Raw genomic sequence first — 20,357 nt, forward strand, 5'->3', positions numbered from 1 at the left:
TATTACCAAGGGAAGGGACAGTTAGAGAATAAGAAAAAGGAAGAGGCAGGGGAAAATGTAGAGTCAGGGAGGGAGAAGTGGTAAATTGGGGTAGCTGATGAGAAGAAGGATAGTGTTAAAACCAGACTGAGTTCATGAACCAAGAGTCTATTCTTGAGAGAACGAGTGAGAGAGCAGAAGCAGAGGGGGAGGGGCAGAGGGAGAGGGAGAAGCAGACTCCCCATTGAGCAGGGAGCCCAACGACGTGGGGCTTGATCCCAGGACTCTGGGATCATGACTTGAGCCGAAGGCAGACACTTAACTGACTGAGCCACTCAGGTGCCCCGTAAGTGTATGTGTATACACACACACGCACACGTATATATAGCTTGCATCATGTTCTTACTTTCTTAGTCCTTGTATCAGAAAAATTCCTTTTAATATACCTTTCTCTAGCCTTTCCCACATTCTAGCACTTTCTTCCCTGCTCCTACCCAGTAACATGAATGTAAAAAAGCGATTTAATAATAATAATATATTGAAGCCCAGTCACCTATATGTTAATCCTATAGATCCTCAGAGCTATACTAAGTTCATCCTCGACCTTTTCTCTAGGACAAACTCAAATTCCTTTAGGCTTACATGCTCTTTCTCATCTCAATTTCTGGAAGTCTTTGTGAAATTTGTTCTCCCCAGAGAACTACAGGGTTCAAATCTGTATTTGATTTCCTAATAAAACCATAGTTAGGGTGACCACACAACGTATTGTCCAACCTAGGGCACTTCTGAGTGAAAGAGGACTCTACCAATACTTCTGTCAGGACAGGGGGACAGATATGCATGGTAGCTATAATCAATGCTTAAATCTGAAGAACACCTTCTAGTTTCCAATGGAGACGGTGGTGTTAAAGTTCCAATAACAAATTAAAGAGCAGAGGAGACAAAATGTGAAACAATTAAAATTCCACCCCATACCCCCACCTCGAGAAAACAAACACTGAGGACCATGAAATTTAAATATTTATTTTTCAATCCCCCCACAACACTGGAGTATGCTTCGCCTAGAAACAGTTTACAGGACTAATAACTCTAATGAATAAGCAATATAATTCCTATCCATGATGCAGCTGTGTTGTAAAGTTTCAAATAATCCATTTATAAATTCATTGCTTTTGCTTTTACAAAAATATTCATTCAACCCATGATACAAGTTGCAAAATTATTTCTAGACCTCTACAAATTATAAACTGTAATTGCATTTCAGTCACATAGCAGGTGAAAATTTCAACTGAACCATTACTTCAAAATACAAGAACTTTCTTGGCATATGACATGACCACGACTTATTCAAGTGTCTGTATTACTACAGAAAGAGAAGAGGTAATGGCCACTTTGACTAAAAAGTGTATTCTTTACTTGAAGAACACCTTTCTTCTAATATTTGGCAATTATTCTGATTTTTAGAAATGACTTCTGTGCAAAAACCAAACTGTGCAGATCCAAACAACAAAACGTTAACTACCAAAACTAATTAATATCAATAATTCTACAACTACTGAAATACAGCCCCAGTTTGGAACTTAGGCAGGCATAATATATATACTGGGCTTAAAAGAAAAAAGGTATTTCCCATGTAACAGTACCATAAATATAACTGAAAATAACTGTACAGTCTAACTTAACTTTTGTACGGACACAGATCATCCTGTACTCTGGTTATTTTCATATGAACTAGAAAATGCTTATTTAAATACCCTTTCAAAAATGAACAAATGATGCTTATGTACTGGATAATTATGGAGAACAAAAATGTATAAATAGTTTATAGGACATCTCACCACCATGACGAAAATATGCTGGTGTAAGTTATATTCATACCTGTTGATCAGGTACTTAATCACATGATTATCAGCTTTTACTTAAGCTCCCCAAATCCAAGCAATATAATATGCTATATGAGTTGAAGATTTTAAAAACGAAGACTGATAAATTCCTCCAGTATTGCCAAAGACCCATCCTTGGCTCATTAGTATTGCTTTAAATTTCCAACCATGTTAAATAAGGGTTAACTGCCTCTTCTGCAAGAGAAGGTCAATCCTGCACACCAAGAGGTACCTCTGTTGCTACATGTTGCCTATAAATGCTTCAAACACAGGGCTCTCAAATGGGATTGTCATTGAGTTGCCTGGAAAATCATCCCAACTCGGTAGAGGGAGTCAATACTTTTCAGGTTTCATTTCCAAGAGCTTATTAAAAACTTCTGTTTTAAGAAGAAATGACTTGTTTCTACCTCCCCACCAACAGTCATTTTTAGAATACGCTTGTGTTTTTTTTTTTTTTTTTAAAGTGTTTTGAGGCTTGATGATTTACAAACATTCAATATTTAGGATGACTTTGAAAGACCTGTACGTTTCATGAGTGTACAGTTAACTAAGGATCAAAACATGAAAGGTATTCATCCCAGTAACTTAAGTAATAATGATACCTAAAAGCAAAACTGTATCTCAACATTTAGTAGAATACAGGCGAAACTATAGTATTAAAAGTTATTCCTTACAAAATAATCTCTTTAAAATATAAAATGATAAACACCATCACAAAATAGTTGAAGAGCTTCTTCCAAATCTCCAATGTTGCAAAGATCCAAAAGGCACATGGAGCTCATGAGTTAAGCATTGTTAAGCTTGAAGTAGCTTTGGTGGGTTTCTCTGGGTCCGTATGAAATAGAAGCCAATAATAAAAGTTCCTTAGGGGGATTCATCTGCTGAACACCTATAAAATGAAGAAAAATTTAAACCTATATACAACTACACATGTTTATATTTCTCATCTGTATGAACTCTGCAATAAAGGTACTGATTCAGCAAACTAAATTCTTTTACTGAATCTCATCAGGTAGACATTAAAATATAAAGAAGTTCAAAAATCTCTTCTATAGGGGTGCCTGGGTGGCTCAGTTGGTTTAAGTGTCTCTTGATCTCAGCTCAGGTCTTGATCTCAGGGTTGTGAGTTGAGGCTCCATGTGGGACCCACTTAAAAACAAAATCCCTTCCGGGGCACCTGGGTGGCCCAGTCGTTAAGCATCTGCCTTTGGCTCAGGTCATGATCCCGGGGTCCTGGGATCGAGCCCCGCATTGGGCTCCCCGCTCCCCGGGAAGCCTGCTTCTCCCTCTCCCACTCCCCCTGCTTGTGTTCCCTCTCTCGCTGTGTCTCTCTCTGTCAAATAAATAAAATCTTTAAAACAAAACAAAACAAAGAAACCAAAATCCCTTCCATATCTGATTTGACAACCTCCAGCTGACTTGTTTGCAAATTGGAAAAGAGCGGAAGTTGTCCATGAAAATCTAAGGGATTTTGAAGAGGGGTTAGTTTAGTGTATGAGGACAAATAGGCTTCATCAGATCGAAGATCTATCAGAGTGTGTGATTTCATAGGCCGTATAGTTTGTTCCAACTGGATCCCAGTGGCATCACAAAGACAAACAAGTAGAAAGATGCACCGAGAAGCGATCTATAACAGGATTGAGACTAGAATTAGTATTGCTTTATTCTGTTGGAGCTAAGGAGGTGTGTGTATGTTTGTGCATGCATACAAAAGTCTGGTTTAAAAAGAGAATGTAAAAATTAAATGTATGAACTTTATTGAATGGGAACAAAGTTAAACCAACAATTTGAGACAGTGTGGAAACTGAAGTCAATCATAAGGATCTTCTGTACTCTGTATTGACTTCCTCTACCTACAATCCTTCCCTTAACTTTTCTTACGGGGGCTAAACGTAAGAACTTCAGCACTGGAAACTATGTGAATAGTAGTGTGATGAGGGTAGTGGCAAGAATGAAAGCATTCCCAAATGGTATTTACAAGGGCCCAAATAAAAATACACTCTGTGACCTTTCGTCTATCCCCGCACTAGCAGGCGAAGGAGAAAAAGACAAAACAGGCCGTTTCTTTCAGGGGGAAAAGTACCTTGTAATGCCCGAAGATAATTCCAAAAGCTCGTGTTTAAGATGGGCGACAAATAAAACAGTTTTAAGCATACAACTATTAAGAAGTGACTTAATAATTAGGAATAGTTGAAATGACTGAATCAAGGTAATCATATCGTATCATAAACATCCCACAGAAAATGTCAAAATAATTTCTTAAATGACATTTCAAGCTTACTTTTGAAATTTTTCAATTAATTTCTTCACCATTTTATCTGTGATGCCAGGACAGGCGGCTTCAGCCACAGCAATACTTTTCTCAAGTTCTTCAATTGCCTGATTCCTGCTAGCGTTATTCTCATCCTGCTGTTTAAGCTGAGAAAGATCAATAGCAATAACATTTAAAATTACCAGACTTCTTAACATAGATATCCAAAGCTAATGAATCCGTACTTACTTCAGCAAACGCAGGTGTGATTATCATAGACAAACAGCTCAGGGTTTGCACAAGATCTTGCTCCTTGGAACAAATAATATAGATTATGCCCATGAAATGAACATAATAAGTCATGGTGTTCTTATTCTATAACAAGCGAGCACTAATTTGAAACCTCCCTCCCAAAAGACCCAATATAAGGCACGTCTCCATGCTTCCTTCCCACCCATCCATCATCCAGAAGGCCTCTAACCTCTAGGATTACATCAGATATCCACAATTCCACTGGGTGTACGCATGTCTAGGTAAATTGCATTTAAAAACATACCGATGGCCACTTAAACGACTTCCATGACCTTTACTTAATTAGCTCAAAACTAATGGCAAGTGAAGCATACTATGGACACAGTGAGATAGGCGGGCATTTAGGGATATTAAATTCTAATAATTTTTGGCCACCATAATCTCACTCCATTAGTCCAAAAGAGTCTATCAAGAGGAAGTGATCACTGCCATGTACATACAGCCCCATTCTGTAGCTTCTTTGGATCAGGCTTCTTCCGCACGGTGGTAAAGCTCCATTCAGGATGAGTATTATTTTCTCTGCTGGTGGGTTCCCTAAAGAGATGGCCCAAAATACTAATATAAGTTCCTAAATAATTCAGCTTGGTGAAAATATCAAATCATTGATACCAAATCAATGCAGCCAGACTCTGAAGAGTTGTTCTGATATATAAAAAAATCAGAGTATAAAAAAAGCATTCGGGGGGCACCTGGGTGGCTCAGTTGGTTAAGCGACTGCCTTTGGCTCAGGTCATGATCTCAGGGTCCCGGGATCGAGCCCCGCATCGGGCTCCCTGCTTCGAGGGAAGCCTGCTTCTCCCTCTCCCACTCCCCCTGCTTGTGTTCCCTCTCTCGCTGTCTCTCTCTCTGTCAAATAAATAAATAAATAAAATCTTAAAAAAAAAAAAGCATTTGATCTTGGTTTTGGGTGGATACTACAATTTACTGGAGAAGAGCAGTGGTCTTCAATTCCTAAGTGTGCATCAGAATCACAGGTGGAGACCTCTTACCATATAGATAAAGGCCTGCCCCCACCCCTCCCCACTGACTGGATCAGGATCTCCTGGGGCGTGGCTTTTGGTTCTTTTTTAAAGTTCCACGGGCTACTTTCATGGGCAGCCATGGCCAACAAACCGTTACAACAGGGCACAAAAATCATCCTGGTATTTTTTATTTTTTTCAAAAGTAGGGCAATTTCTCATAAATGCAGGACTCTGAGAGTATTATCAAAAGAAATTTTGTGTTGCCTTTGTGCTGATTCAGCCAGTGGAAGAGTAAATTCTGGTGTAACCTACAGACTTCCCTGGTCTACATTAAGTTATGGACTTAGAATCTCAGATGTCAATGTCAATGCTGCAGTTAGAAAACTGGTGGAACTTTTTTAGGGAGGTAGAAATCATATATAGATGAATATTTAAATATATCAGTGTGATCACAGTTTAGTATGTGGCCAAGGGGTGGGAAAGGCCTGGAGGTCAGTTTTCCAGAAGGATTTTGCAGGTTTGCCCAAAGTATGAGAAGACACAGCCCCTTATCACTTTGGGCAAACTAATATAACACTTTTAATCGAATCTTGTTCCAAAATTTTGTAATATACTCAAGTATCCACTAGGGGTTAGACCGAGACCATTTAAAAATAGCGCAATTCACTTCTAAGAAAAAACCTGTTTCCAAATTCATTGTACTCCACAGACTATGATTTTAAAAGATTTCCACAGTTTCTACAGTAAAACTTTAAAATAAGGTTTATATTTTATGCTAGAGAAAGCATAGTGGATACTAGTTATAAGATAGGCAATATTAGAGTGGGCTACCTACATAAAAATTGAATGATTTGTACATACGAATCAGAGCCCTCAGAATCAGATTCATCATCACTGTGCCCTTCTGCCTTCCATCTCTTAAAGCGATCTATCAGTTCGGTCAGATAAGAAGTCTTCTTTGAATTTTTTACAATGAATTTGTGTTTCAGAAGTTCTTTAGCTGTAGGACGCTAGGGAAAAAGAGGAAGGACACATGAATACTTCCAGGTTCTTTATGACTGCAAGGGGTAGTAAAAAATTATTTCAATGATTAAGCAGAAAAGGTACACCTGAAAAGTAGGCCTATAAACACGAGGACAACTAAAATGCTGTAGGGCAATAAACAGCTAATTCTATTTTTTGAAGTGGCTCAAGGCAACCAAATTGAATTTACTACCTTGGTACCAATTTGTTCAAGCCCAGGGGGCAAAAAGGTGGCCTACCTACCAGCAAACTGGCAGGCAGAGACCTCTCAAAAGCAGAGAAACAGAACAGGATTTTGAAAATAAGTTAACATTTAAAAACATTTCAATATAGTGCTTTCAAATACTCATATTTACTGTAAGTTGGACAAATGGATGACAACTAGCAAGGCTGTAACTTTATTATCATCTGCACACATCGTATGATCCCCAGATTAATCCTTTCTCCATCACACATTAATTCATAGTGCATCTAAATGCAAATACCGGGTGCTGTGGGGGATATTTCTCCCCTAGGGTTTTGTTAATATCAGAATATTCATTCTCAATTTAAAAACAGTTACATCAAAACTTAGTTCTTGTACATTTCTAGCTTCTAGAAGTCACCAGGCAGCTTTATTTTAGAAACAGTAAAGCAACTGTGATCAAATCTGCCAGGTAAACGATGGAGTTCATTAGACTTCAGTAAAAGCATACAACTTAATATGCTGGAACTTCTCAACATTAAATTTTTAAAGAAGTGAAATGCACACATCACTTTCCATGAAAAATGAAAACACAGCTGAATAAAAATCACTGTGGGTAGTTACACGTATACTTTAATAATGACTTCCTGTAACAGGAACTTTATTTCTCAAATTTCTTTCCCTCTGAAATAAGAAATGATCAATAGAATAAGGAAGGAACTAGGGACCATGAGAAAGAGAAAAAGATACAGAGGAAGGAGAAAAAGGAAGTAAGGATCTTGTTAAAGACTGAACAGAATTAGCAAGAGAGAAGGAAGAGCCAGGTTCCTAGAAGGATCTTAGACAATTTTCACATGCACCGTATTCCTCACTGTAGAAAAATCACATTTACTTATATAGATTTAATAATCAAAAACAAATAGTAGTAATAGCAATATATACTCACAAATGACGGATCTTTGTTCAGACAAGCATCAATAAACTCCTTAAAGGACTTAGTAAAGTCTCCAACAAGAGTTGGAGGATTGTTTTTTGGAATAAGAAACAGAACTCTCATCGGATGCATATCGGAGTTAGGTGGCTCTCCTTTGGCTAGCTCAATAGCAGTGATTCCCAATGACCAAATGTCAGCCTGGAATAAGAGAGAGAAAAAAGTATTAGCTCGAAATTCCATTCCAACAGACTGCCATGAAACAGCCTGTGTGTCACATGATATTAAAGTGTTTCAAGAGGGGCACCTGGCTGGCTCAGTCAGAAGAGCGTGTGACTCTTGATCTCGGGCTTGTGAGTTTGAGTCCCATGTTGGGGGTAGAGAGGAAATCAATCAGTCAATCAATCAATCTTAAAAAAAAATAAAGTGTCCCAAGAAATGTAATGTAAATGTAATAAATTTTTATTAATTAAATTCATTTATTTAAAAAAATTATCAAATTCCTTAACGTTTTGCCAGACACCACATTCTGGGCACTGAAGATTGAGGTGGTGAATAAAGCAGACAAAAATCCCTGCTGCCAAGGGGCTTGTGTTCCAACAGAAGAGATAGATAAGTAAATAAATAATATGATGTCAGACGGTGCTAGGTTCTGTGAAGAAAAGAATAAAATCAGGATAAGGGAATAATGAATGATGGGGTCAAGGGGCTGCAAATTTTACACAGGATGGCTAGGGAAGACTACTCTGTGAGGTAATGGGTTTTTTTTTTTTTTTTTAAAGATTTATTTATTTATTTTAGAGGGGAGCAACAGAGGGAGAGGGAGAGTATCTCAAGCAGATTCCACACTGAGCACCGAGCCCAACATGGGGCTGATCCTACAACCCTGAGATCATGACCTGAGTGGAAACTAAGAGTTGGACGCCCAACTGACTGCACCACCCAGGCGCCCCTACCGTGAAGTAATGTTTAAGCAGAGACCTGATTGGAAGGAAGGTTATTCCAGATAGAGGGAAGGGTGAGTGCAAAGATCCTGAGGCCAGAGTGGTACTTGATATGTTTGAGGAACAGCAGTGAGGCCCCTGTGGTTGAAGGAGACAGAATATAGAGGAGAATAAAAGGAGATGAGGCTGGAGAGGCAGACAAGGGCCAGATCATAGACAGCTACGTATGTGATAGTAAGGACCTTGGATTTTATTCTAAGTGGGATGGAAGGCTATTGAAGGGAATAGGGTCAAAATATTATCAGCATCCTGGGAACTTACGATTTAGCAGGAACACTTGACATAACACTAGCTTTCAAAATACTTTTAAAAGAAGGAAAATTTGGGCAGTTTTTTTTACATCGACTAACATGCTACATAAAACCTATTATTAAAAACAAAACAGCTTTGTACAGGTAACACTTTACTTTTGAGTCATAAGCTGACTGTTGAATAACTTCAGGAGCCATCCAAAATGGTGTTCCCACAAAGGTATTTCTTTTGATTTGTGTATCTGTCAGCTGGCCAGCAACTCCAAAGTCAGCCAGTTTAACATCTCCTTGTTCCGACAGCAAGACGTTGGCAGCTGTGGGGAAAAAAGAAACAAAAACCCCTCAGCTTCCTCAGAATGCAGCTATGTTTCCCAGGTTCATATAAGATTTCTGTATACCTTTTATGTCTCGGTGAATTTTCTTTTCTGAATGCAGATAGTCCAGACCTTTCAAAATTTCCTTCAGCATGGTAGCAATCTGGAACTCATCAAATGGACCAGCTCGAAGCTGAGGGGGGAAAACACACACACTTTTACACACATCCAAACAATCTAGTTCAAACTTGATATTATCTTTGAAACAAGGGAATCACTTAAATATATGAAGCAATTCTGCTTATTGAGCCAATATTGAAACAAAGGGGAAAACAATTTAAAAGGTGAGGGACGAGAGTAAACAAGTTAAGTCAAAGGGCTGAAAGGGTTTCTAAATGATTAGATTTAATCTTGAAAGATAATAGAAGCAGTGTGACCTCTGTACCAGCTCCAAGTCCCGAGGTTCCTAAATATTTACATCCAAGATGTAAGAAATATGCTTAAACAAGACAGAATTAGCTTTCTTTTCTTTTTGGCTAGGAAAAAAGAAATCAGCTACTTAAATTTTGGCATTGGCTATTTAAATGATTAACTATTTACACTAAACTGATTTTAGGGACAAAATTCAAGAAATGTTTGAGATCAGTCAGCCCACAGCATGGTTCGGTTCTTAGTATTCGTTGGATCTCAATCACTTTGGAAAGCAGAGAGCCTTTTTGAGACCGAAATTTAAAAGTTAGCCAGGAATACGATAATTAATCTATTCTGACTTTCATTGTAAAAAGAAAAAAAAAAAAATCAAATCTTGAAGGGATACGGTTTTTCAAATAAATGTAACACATTTCCCTTTCTTTCCCCATCCCTGTACCAAAGCCAATAGTTCCAACTGGAATACAAGGAAAGCAATGATTAGGTTTCAGGAGAACTTGTAATGGAATATCTGAAAATCTCTCTTTAAAATAAATGGTTATTTTAAAATTCTGGTACCTCATAAAGCACAAACAGTGGACTGTACAATATTACAGGAAAGGGTGGGAATCTAAAGTCAGAGCTGAGGTAGAGTTCTGTTTGCTGGAAGGAGGGAAGAGGTGGTGAAAATCAAACATGGCCCATTCTGCCTCACACTGGGAGGGATTCACAGCTCTTTGGCACCTTGTGTATTTCATCTTTCATGAATGCCGTATTTATTCTGAATAAAGGGCACTTTCATGTTGAAATTTAACAGCTTAAAATAGACCCCGTACCTCAGTCTCATCATTGACTATTAACTGTGGCCTGGATATACAGTATACTCTGGGGATGTCCGTAGTTCAATAGGTGCCTTTCCTAGGTAACATTATCTATTTACTTATAAATCTATCAACTTCCACCCCAAAAGTTTCTATTTAAACAGGAGTGATTAAAGTTGTTCTCAAAGGTGAAAATGGCATTTTATTGATTGCTGGCAATGAAATTCTGAGGGACTACCAAATAACTGAGAGACACAGGTCATACTAAGGATTTGTAGTTGGTATCACTGATCATAACATGTTGACAGGGGCAGAGGAGGTATACCCTCAGTTACTTAAGAAATCGGGCAAGGTCTGTAAGGGATACTACTTGTCATTCTGAAGGACTTCCAAAAGTGGCCTGGATAAGCCAATATATTATGCAATACAGAATTTTTAAAAAGTATATTTCTGTAAAAACACACAAAAAAGGGGTTCTACAGACCCACTGGCTTATCGGGTATATTTAGGTCCAGTTTAAAATTCAGGAAAAGTACAATCTCGATGAACGGGGTACTGGGGGAGGATGTGAGGGGGAGGCTCCATGGCAGGGAAATGGGAATGGGGTGCTACAGCTGGGTTTTTCCTGGTTCATTATCAGACAGAAAACTATTTCAAGGCTTGTGGTTAAAATATTTCCTTGGCCATGTTGACAAGAATGAGAAGATGAGAAAAAAAGGGAGTTGGAAAGAGAATGAAGGTAAAGTCAATGGAACAGAGACTGTTTTTTTTATTTGCTGTACAACCTTGGGAGAGATAATGCTGAAATCTTGGTCCATTGGCCTTGGAGTGCATAATTGAACTCCTCAATGACTGAGGACTGTGCCAGTGTCTCTAATAGCTAATACCTCTGCCTCCAGGGCTGCATACTGGCCTTGGGTAATTTGCCTCTATTGTCTACCGAGAGCATGCAAGAGAGGGACACCTGCTCTTTCACAGACTGTATACTTGTGGGCCTGGGGCTCTCCCCCCACTCCTTTGACTTTCAACCGGTCCTAATCAGCCAGTCCTAATGCAGCACATTGCGTTATGCCTTCTCTTATGGTTAGCATATTGTTTCCAACTTTTTTCTTTGGTGCCCCTATTTTATTCTATTAGCCTTACTGTATGAGTTTTTGTTGTAAGCCACCGCAATTCTTCCTGGAAAGAAGTCAGGGATGATCAATTCCATAAAATAACCTACAATATGCACAAAGTCTGTTCATACACAACTAAGTTTTTTTCAAGAATGGGAGAGAATCTTGAGGTATACACTCTAAAATGCTGATGTCAGTTACAAGTCATAATCACACTCCTTTAGTTGGGCACCAGTTTAAAGTGAGAAATACTCTCCGCCCAGCATCCTTCTTGTTTTCTCTTGTCCCTAATAGCAGTGCCCTCCCTCCAACCTAATCCTTTCTTAGATTCCCCAAATGCTAGCATTCTTTTGTATGGCACATTTTCTCATCATTGGCCCTCCTTACAAAGGCCAGTTACATGAACTTTATCATTCAATCACAGTGTTCTTGAATTTGTGAGCGAGAGAAACAAACCTCGAGCAATTACTAATCGAATTTCTTCATTCAATATTTGAGGAAATCAAGGCACAGAGGTTCAATGGCTTGTCCAATATTAGCCAGTTAGTCAATGGCAGAACCAGGACTAGGACCTAGGTCTCTTGATTTTCTGTGGAACAGGTAAGGGATATGGTGAGCACCTTGGGGGACCAGATAAGGGGAACTGTGATCAATTTGGAAAGGGCTCTTAATATTTAAAAAGTAGAAGGAGGAGGATCGTGGCGCAATTGGCAGGCTTCTTGTAGAGCTAATGAAAACACTATTGTGGAATAAAACTATGTGACAAGACAAATGGAAATGGGGTCATTTAACTTCAAAAGAATGAGATCTGACTCCATAAGCATGAAGGATTATTATACAAAGAAACACCAGTTGTGTTCTATCACTAGAGAGGAGAGAGAAAGAAAAAATGAACTCAAGCTTTAGGATATAAGAATTAGATTAGACACAAGGAAGGATTACCTAACTCAGCAACTGATTAAAATGAGATGGATTCCTAGAAGGAGATGAGACTCTCCATCAAGTTTAATTACCATTTCTTTAGAATGCTTTAAATATGGTTCTGTTTAAAGGAAAGAAAATCTCTTACAGTCATTTCTGTTCATAGGATTATTTGAAACTTTGCAGTCATTGGCAGGGAGGATTAAACCCTTTTAGAAATATTTAATCACTCACAGTTGGGAAAACTCATCTCCACTTGAAAATAAGAGTTAAAATATTATTTGATGATCTTAATCATCAAAACACTTTATTTTTAGAAACAGCATACTCTATAATTTCAAAAGCAGAAGCATCCTAAGAAAATATAAGTCATATAATATTGAAGACAGAAGGGAACTTAGCAGTAACTTCTTTGTTTTATAGGATATCCAAGTCTAAGGAATTTATGTGTCTGGTTCATAGGCACAGATTTAGTTATGAAGATAGCTAGCCCCATAACCTCAAACTCCTATAGGCCAGACCAGTGGCCATCCTACTACACAAAGTTGCCTCTAGTAATGAATGCATATTGAATTTTAAATACAATGTCATATTAATAAAGATTTAAAGAGGGGGGAAACAGCAATGATAGAATCACACCAACGTGGGGAAAACAACCTGTGTTTCTCAAAGGGATTTTGTGTACAATCACTGCTTCATTGGGTGAAACTTCTCCTGCCGGACTGCAGGATTTTAGAATCCTGATCTTTGCCCACTAAAATGGCCCTAGCAATTCCAAGTCATTATCACAACCAAAAATACCATCACATTTCCAAATGGCCTATGGGGGGGCAGAGAGAATTCTGTAGGGAACTGGGTCCATAGGCCTATTTGGTGAGAACCCAAGAACCAGTTTTAGTGACAGTTACCTGAATCACATATTTTAAAAAATCTAAGAACGCTCTGTCTTTTCAGGGAAACGCTTGCAAAGTAAAACTCTAAACTGATAGCAATTGTCACATACAGTCCTAATTTGCAGAGCTTTATTTCATTAAGCTATTTGCATTTCATACACACTCTAAGAGTGTCAGCAATATGCCCAATCCTGCAATCCAGCTCAATCTACATGAGGGTAGTGGTCCTGAATAAAGAGCTTAATTTGAACATATTAACTAGAGCAACCATTCAGCTTGCCCAAAAGCCACTGCTTACTCCAGTTGAAAGAAAAAAGTTAAAGTATAGATGTGTACGTGTGTAATTATTTAAAAATACTTACAAGATCCAGTGCTGAACCACCACCCAGGTATTCCATTATTATCCATAATTTTGAACCCTGTAAAAGCCATGAAACAATTTAATAATTATAAACCTGAGCCAAATAACATACTAGCATAAAATGTTAAATCTGACATACTAATGTACTGGTTCTAAAATACAAGTTTCAAATTAGTTGTTTGAAGCCCAGCATGTGTTTTTTCCATAGAACATTACAAATAAAAGTAAAGTTCTGAGTCTTTTTTTTTTTTCCTCCCAACCTATTTAGCCTGTGGTATAGCTAAATGAAGAACAAATTATTATTTTTTTTTACTGTTGAACTATTAGCAATTTTTATAAAACCCAGAAAAAAAGAAACCATAGCCTTAAATTATTATTTTGGAAGATTTTGAAAGGAAAAGATAGTTACATTAAAGAATGAGGAGGTATATGGAGACTTGTAGAAATTTTAAATGGAGCTTCTGGGTACTTCCCATGTGATTTTAGAGTTTGAGTACACTGGATGGTTTGCCTTATTAGAGTTTTTGGCTTTTGTTCTCATGTACAGTACCACTTTTTTTTTTTATTCTTATGTTAATCCCCATACATTACATCATTAGTTTTAGATGAAGTGTTCCATGATTCATTGTTTGTGCATAACACCCAGTGCTCCATGCAGAACGTGCCCTCCTCAGTACCCACCACCAGGCTAACCCATCCTCCCACCCCCCTCCCCTCTAGAACCCTGTTTGTTTTTCAGAGTCCACCGTCTCTCATGGTTCGTCTACCCCTCCGATTTCCCCCCCTTCATTCTTCCCCTCCTGCTACCTTCTTCTTCTTTTTTTTTTTTTTTAAAATATATTGCATTATTTGTTTCAGAGGTACAGATCTGAGATTCAACAGTCTTGCACAATTCACAGCGCTTACCAGAGCACATACCCTCCCCAGTGTCTATTACCCAGTCACCCCCTCCCTCCCACCCCACCCCCCACTCCAGCAACCCTCAGTTTGTTTCCTGAGATGAAGAATTCCTCCTATCAGTGAGGTCATATGATACATGTCTTTCTCTGTTTGACTTATTTCGCTCAACATAATACCCTCCAGTTCCATCCACGTCGTTGCAAATGGCAAGATCTCATTCCTTTTGATGGCTGCATAATATTCCATTGTATATATATACCACATCTTCTTTATCCATTCATCTGTACAGTACCACTTTTATCAGCCATGATTCATGGGCATTTTTGGTACACATGTGGAGCCTAGAAAGGATATTGTCCCTCCTCGCCCCCATTCCCCTACTGCCAAGGTTCATGGCTAAGAGAAAGGGAGTGTGTAGCTTGAAAAGCATAGGATTACTTGATTACTCCAGAATTAACTTCACTGTTAAGTTGTACAGGAAGAAATGGGGCAAGTACATGTATATAAATTTCAAATCAGGTGCATACACACATGCATATAAATTCCAAATCAGGTGCACACACACACACACACACCATTCAGCAATGTCAGATAAAAATTGGAATAAACCATTAAGTCTTTTCTTCTTTCAGCTGTAGCCTCAAATACAGGGGACACTTCTCTCCCCAAATCATTTCATGAGTGCTATTCTCTGCATTGTTGTGGGACTACAGACTTGACTATGAGTGGAACAGTTGATTTTACTATCCTGGCAAGGAGCCAAGTTATGAATGGCTTGTGTTCTAAAAGTCCATTTTTAAGTAAAGGTTTCAAATTTGGAAAGCAAGCATTTTTCCCATAAAAAATAATGTCAAGGTTCCTGGGGTAGTCCCCCACAAAAGACAGTTGAACACGAAGGTCTCCACAGTATAGCAGGAAGAAAGCCAGAGAAACAAACTACTATTTACACCCTCACAATGTTTCCAGGGGAAAAACCCACTCAGTGTTGTGCTTCAACTTGGGATGTCAGGGACATATTTCTTACCTTTACAGCCCCAGCTGTGGGATGAAGATTCTCCAGCTACTGCCAGGAGCCGTCAAACTCTAAACTCCCCGGGAAGTATTCAGGAGTTCCAATCAAAATGTCCACGTGTCCCCATGAGGCTGGGGCTTCAGCATGGCAAGAGAATGGACCCCAGGAACATGTTCATGTGTAGGGACTGGGACGTGGCCTAGTGTTAGGGCCCACGGAGGAAGAGTTTGGTTAAATTAAGATGAAAGGATTCCTCCTTCCTTTCTGGATGCTGACACCATGTAGGATGCATGGCGGAGGGGGGCGGGCAGAGGGAAACAATGTACCTTCCCCCCAGTCTCGACAGCCACTCCCCTATCACAGCCTGAACTGAAGAAAGAAAAGAGCTGAGAGTCTTTGCCAGGGGCGGTGTCTAGGGTAGGAAAGAGAGGAAATACATCCCCATAACAGTGGGGAGGGGAAAAAGTTCTGTAAGCGCTTCAGGTAACTTGTTTTTATGTCTCGAAATCAGGCCCTCGGAACCTGAGACTTGTCAACCTGATGTGTCTTTATCCTTCTTTCAAGAGAAGAAAAAAACATTTCTCACAATGCCGCATATCCTGAGAATTTTTTCTTTTGCCACAAGTTTGTTTCTAATAAGTCCTATGTTCTACCTTATGAACTCAGAATGCTTCCCATGCACCTGATGTTTAAAACGCAAATGAAAAGATCTTATTAAACACGTTTATCTGTTTTCTAGTTCTGCGTGAAGGAAAGCATCTGTTTTCCGAGTTTGAAACAATGTGTCTTTTTTTTTTAAAGATTTTATTTATTCATTTGAGACACAGAGATAGAGAGAGAGAGAGAGAGAGCACGAGTAGGGGAGAGGCAGAGGGAGAAGCAGGCTCCCCACTGAGCCAGGAGCCAGACGTGGGGCTCGATCCCAGGACCCTGGGATCATGACCCGAGCCGAAGGCAGACGCTTAACCATCTGAGCCACCCAGGTGCCCCAATGTGTGTCCTTTTTTGGGGGGTACCAACTCAAAACAGAAACTTACCAACTGTCTGTTCTCCGCTAAAGCATATTCATGGACAGCTTAAAATGTTATTAAAGTTAGGAGCAAGCAACTTCCAGATCTGAAAAAGGCGGCTTCCTCCTTGCAAGCAAGCCATTGGGTGGGACCAGGACTCTTCGGAAACAGGGCAGGGAAGGAACCAGAGGTGCTGGAGAGATTTCCTGCCTGCTTCCTTCTGATCGCCATTTCTGGAGACAAGCCTCACTGGAAGGCCTTCACTGGAAGGTGTGGGGGCTGAAGCCAGGCTGGTGGGGCTCTTCCCTGCTCAAGGAAGCTTCACCCACAGAGGCTCTTCTCACAGGCTCCTTTCCACAGCAGGTCTCAGGGAAAACACCAATCGCAAACAAAACAAAACCGAAAAGCCTAGACTCTATGTTTGTGTTCTTTTGGAGGACTACAACTTCTACCTTTGATTTCTGTGAAAAGATGTTTGTGTTGGAGAATGCAAATAAGTATGTTTGGCTTGCTTTTAAATAATTTAAAAGGCTGAGATGGTATCTACATACCGGTTTAAAATTCCAAAAGAGCCAGGGACTATAAACCGTAACCGTACATCCGGCACACTGAAGCGGAGGAAGTCCCCGAAGGAAAAACTCCACTTCTCCACTTACAAAGTGACCCACACAGTTTCACAACGGGTTGGAGGAGTAAGTTTAAAGTCCTGCATCAACATGGGTGGTCAGGGGTTAGGAACTGGCTCTCTGTTCCAAAATTCAGAACGCCTAAAGAGTAGGGACTCTAGAGTCGTACTATTTACTGGGGAGAACTTGAAGTCTAGTGTCAACAGATTACTGCTGTCCACAGTATCACCTGTCACCCCACAGGAAGGCCACTGAACCCCACTGTTTGCTGCTAAACAGACACTTGGCCAAAGCGGGGAGAAAGGCTACTGTGGAATTTGGAATTCATTTGTTCATAGAAAAAAAAAAAAAAAACATTTAAAATACCCATTATCAGGGCGCCTGAGTGGCCCAGTCCATAAGCGTCTGCCTTTGGCTCAGGTCATGATCCCAGGGTCCTGGGATCGAGCCCCGCATGGGGCTCCCTGCTCAGTAGGAGGCCTGCTTCTCCCTCTCCCACTCCCCCTGCTTGTGTTCCTGCTCTCGCTATCTCTGTCAAATAAATAAATAAAATCTTAAAAATAAAATAAAATAAAATACCCATTATATCTATTTGAGAGATGATTATTGTACTATTATTAAATACATGTTGAATTAAATGGGCCGGTCTATGAATCGCCCAGCCAATCACGACATTGACCACATAATCCAACATGGACAACTAAAGTCAGCCAGTTACCAAAGGACAATTGCTGTCTGATTCCACTTATTTTTTTATTTTTTCAAGATTTTATTTATTTATTTATCTGACAGAGAGAGACACAGCGAGAGAGGGAACACAAGCAGGGGGAGTGGGAGAGGGAGAAGCAGGCCTCCCGCCGAGCAGGGAGCCCGACGCGGGGACGCAGGGCTCGATCCCAGGATCCTGAGATCATGACCCGAGCCAAAGGCACACGCCCAACGACTGAGCCACCCAGGCGCCCCTGATTCCACTTATATAAGGAACCCAGAGTCGTCAAATTCCTAGGGACAGAAAGTAGAATGGGAGTTACCAAGGACTGTGGAGAGGCGACAATGGGGAATTATAGTTTAATGGGTATAGAGTTTCAGTTGAGGAAGATGAAAAAGTTCCGGAGAGGGATGGTGGTGATGGTTGCACAGCAACATAAATGTCCTTTCTGCCACAGAACTGTACACTTAAAATGGTTAAAATGGTAAATTTTATGATGTATATTTTACCGCAATAAAAAAGAAACAGCACGTAAAATTTTATAGAACCACTAGGGAAAGGAGAGGAGAGATCATCCTGCCACATGCTTTACTACCCTTGAGTCATTTTCTTCCAAACTAGAATACCTTCTCTATACTCCACCCTCAACAAAATTATGCTCAAGTTCTTGTTCAAATGCTACTCCTTGTTAGGGTTATTGTACTTGATGTACCCACATTAAGTGGGTAATGCGAAGCAAGTTAGATATCTGGGGCTAAGGAGAGAGGCTAGAACCAAAGACATGAATTCAGAAGTTGTCATGATAGGGGCGCCTGGGTGGCTCAGTCGGTTAAGCGTCCAACTCGTGATTTCAGCTCAGGTCATGACCTCAGGGTTGTGGGATTGAGCCCCACATGGGGCTCACAATCAGCATGGAGTATGCTGGAGATTCTTTCCTTCTGCCCCTCCCCCCTTTCAAATCAATCAATCAATCTTAAAAAAAAAAAAAAAGAAGTTGTCATGACAGGGTGGATGAGACTGACCAGGGCAAATATGCAGAATGAAAGGAATATACATAGTAGGGCACTCAATAAGTAAATGTCAGCTAAACTGAATCTAATATGGGGCTCCTTAGAGTGTGTTATCTCAAGTTTAAAGCTATATTTGTTTTGAGGAAAAAACATTGTGAGGAGGAAAAAATTTTTCCCTCTTCAACTTCCTTCAAGTTTTATAAGAAAACTCCAAAACACAATTTTTAACTAAGGAACATTCCAGAAACATTCACCATACACTGCGAGTGTTAAACACACACAAAAGTCTCAGGAAAAACAGTGAGAAGGTCACAAAACTTTACAGACTCTATTCTGGAATATTTTACTTCTGTCATTCAATTCTTTTTTTTTTTTTTTGATAAATATCAAGGTGGTGGTATGTGGAGGGGGGGCATATTTCCTTAACATAAACAGAAATCTAAAGGCGATTTTCAGCAGCAAAATAAAGGCATGATTCAAATTCTATTCAACGCCCGAGTGAGCTTCATTTTAAGATTTACATCGAACTAGAAAAATATTTAAAGATTATAAAAGATTTTTCCAATATTATGAGATCAGAAGGGAAGGGTTTGCTTATTTTAGCATTCTTCATAAAGACTAACTTTGTCTCTCAAGAAAATCTGCAGTGAACTAAAATTAAAGGAAAATACTGTGGTCATACTGATGTTTGTCTGGTTTTTACTCTTGTTTTTAAAAATGAAGTTATACAGTGAGCTCAGTCAAAATGAATACCTTGTACATTTTTGCATGTTTCAAGGAAATCACTACAACTACATACAGTTTCAGAGAGCATATAATTTTCTCTCAAATGCAATAACTTTTCCTCCAGCTTACAATGAGGTCTTGGTTATGTATGACATGCTGCGTAAAGAGAACCTGAGAAAAACCCATATCCTACTATACTCAATTAACTTGACTCACAAAATCCCCCATGTCATCTGAAATGGAAGGATGCACCACAATAAAAACATAAGTCGATTGATAATGCAGGTCCCTGATGGTACTTAGAGGATGTAGCCTTGAGTTATATTGACTGCATTAAACAGAACCCTGTAATATTTGATGCGATTTTAGTTTTAAAAAAAAAAGCAAGCCTACAGAGTCTCACTACGTTTTAATATAAATGGAAAATAAACAAGTTGGTCAATTTAAGTTGGTAATTTAAATAAATGATACTAAAAGGTTATAAAATCATAAGCTATTTCTGTGTATATATATATATGCACATGTATACAGAGATAATACACATACATTTATTTACTCTAATGTAAATAGATTCAGGATACAAATAATCAACATCAGCCAGCTGTGAATTTCTACAATTTTATCAAGAAGTGACATGTTTTTCAAAGTAGTCTTTCATATCGTGGACTTTAATTAATGATGGTAAAGGAGATAAAAACAATTCAGTTTAATCCTTTAAGAAGACATCATGGATAATGGCCCTGATTCACTG

General features: G+C 39.2%; 1 protein-coding gene across 3 annotated transcripts in view; it reads right to left on the bottom strand.

Annotated features, from left to right (window-relative positions):
* Nucleotides 1-986: 986 nt before the first annotated feature.
* The window catches only part of STK26 (serine/threonine kinase 26), a 53,041-nt gene continuing 33,670 nt past the window's right edge, over nt 987-20,357 (bottom strand). For 2 of the 3 annotated variants that reach the window (XM_021684217.2, XM_021684224.2), the window contains 9 exons: nt 13,615-13,671; nt 9,179-9,287; nt 8,937-9,094; nt 7,541-7,726; nt 6,249-6,397; nt 4,866-4,959; nt 4,363-4,425; nt 4,144-4,280; nt 987-2,751 (listed from right to left, as the gene is read on the bottom strand). In XM_021684217.2, coding sequence (XP_021539892.1) covers nt 2,727-2,751; nt 4,144-4,280; nt 4,363-4,425; nt 4,866-4,959; nt 6,249-6,397; nt 7,541-7,726; nt 8,937-9,094; nt 9,179-9,287; nt 13,615-13,671 — 978 coding nt within the window. In that variant the 3' untranslated portion in view covers nt 987-2,726. The remainder of the gene's footprint in view (nt 2,752-4,143; nt 4,281-4,362; nt 4,426-4,865; nt 4,960-6,248; nt 6,398-7,540; nt 7,727-8,936; nt 9,095-9,178; nt 9,288-13,614; nt 13,672-20,357) is intronic. The other variant, XM_021684233.2, reaches the window with a different exon arrangement.

The sequence above is a fragment of the Neomonachus schauinslandi genome, chromosome X (assembly GCF_002201575.2).
Source record: "Neomonachus schauinslandi chromosome X, ASM220157v2, whole genome shotgun sequence".
In the NCBI taxonomy this organism is placed as follows: domain Eukaryota; kingdom Metazoa; phylum Chordata; class Mammalia; order Carnivora; family Phocidae; genus Neomonachus; species Neomonachus schauinslandi.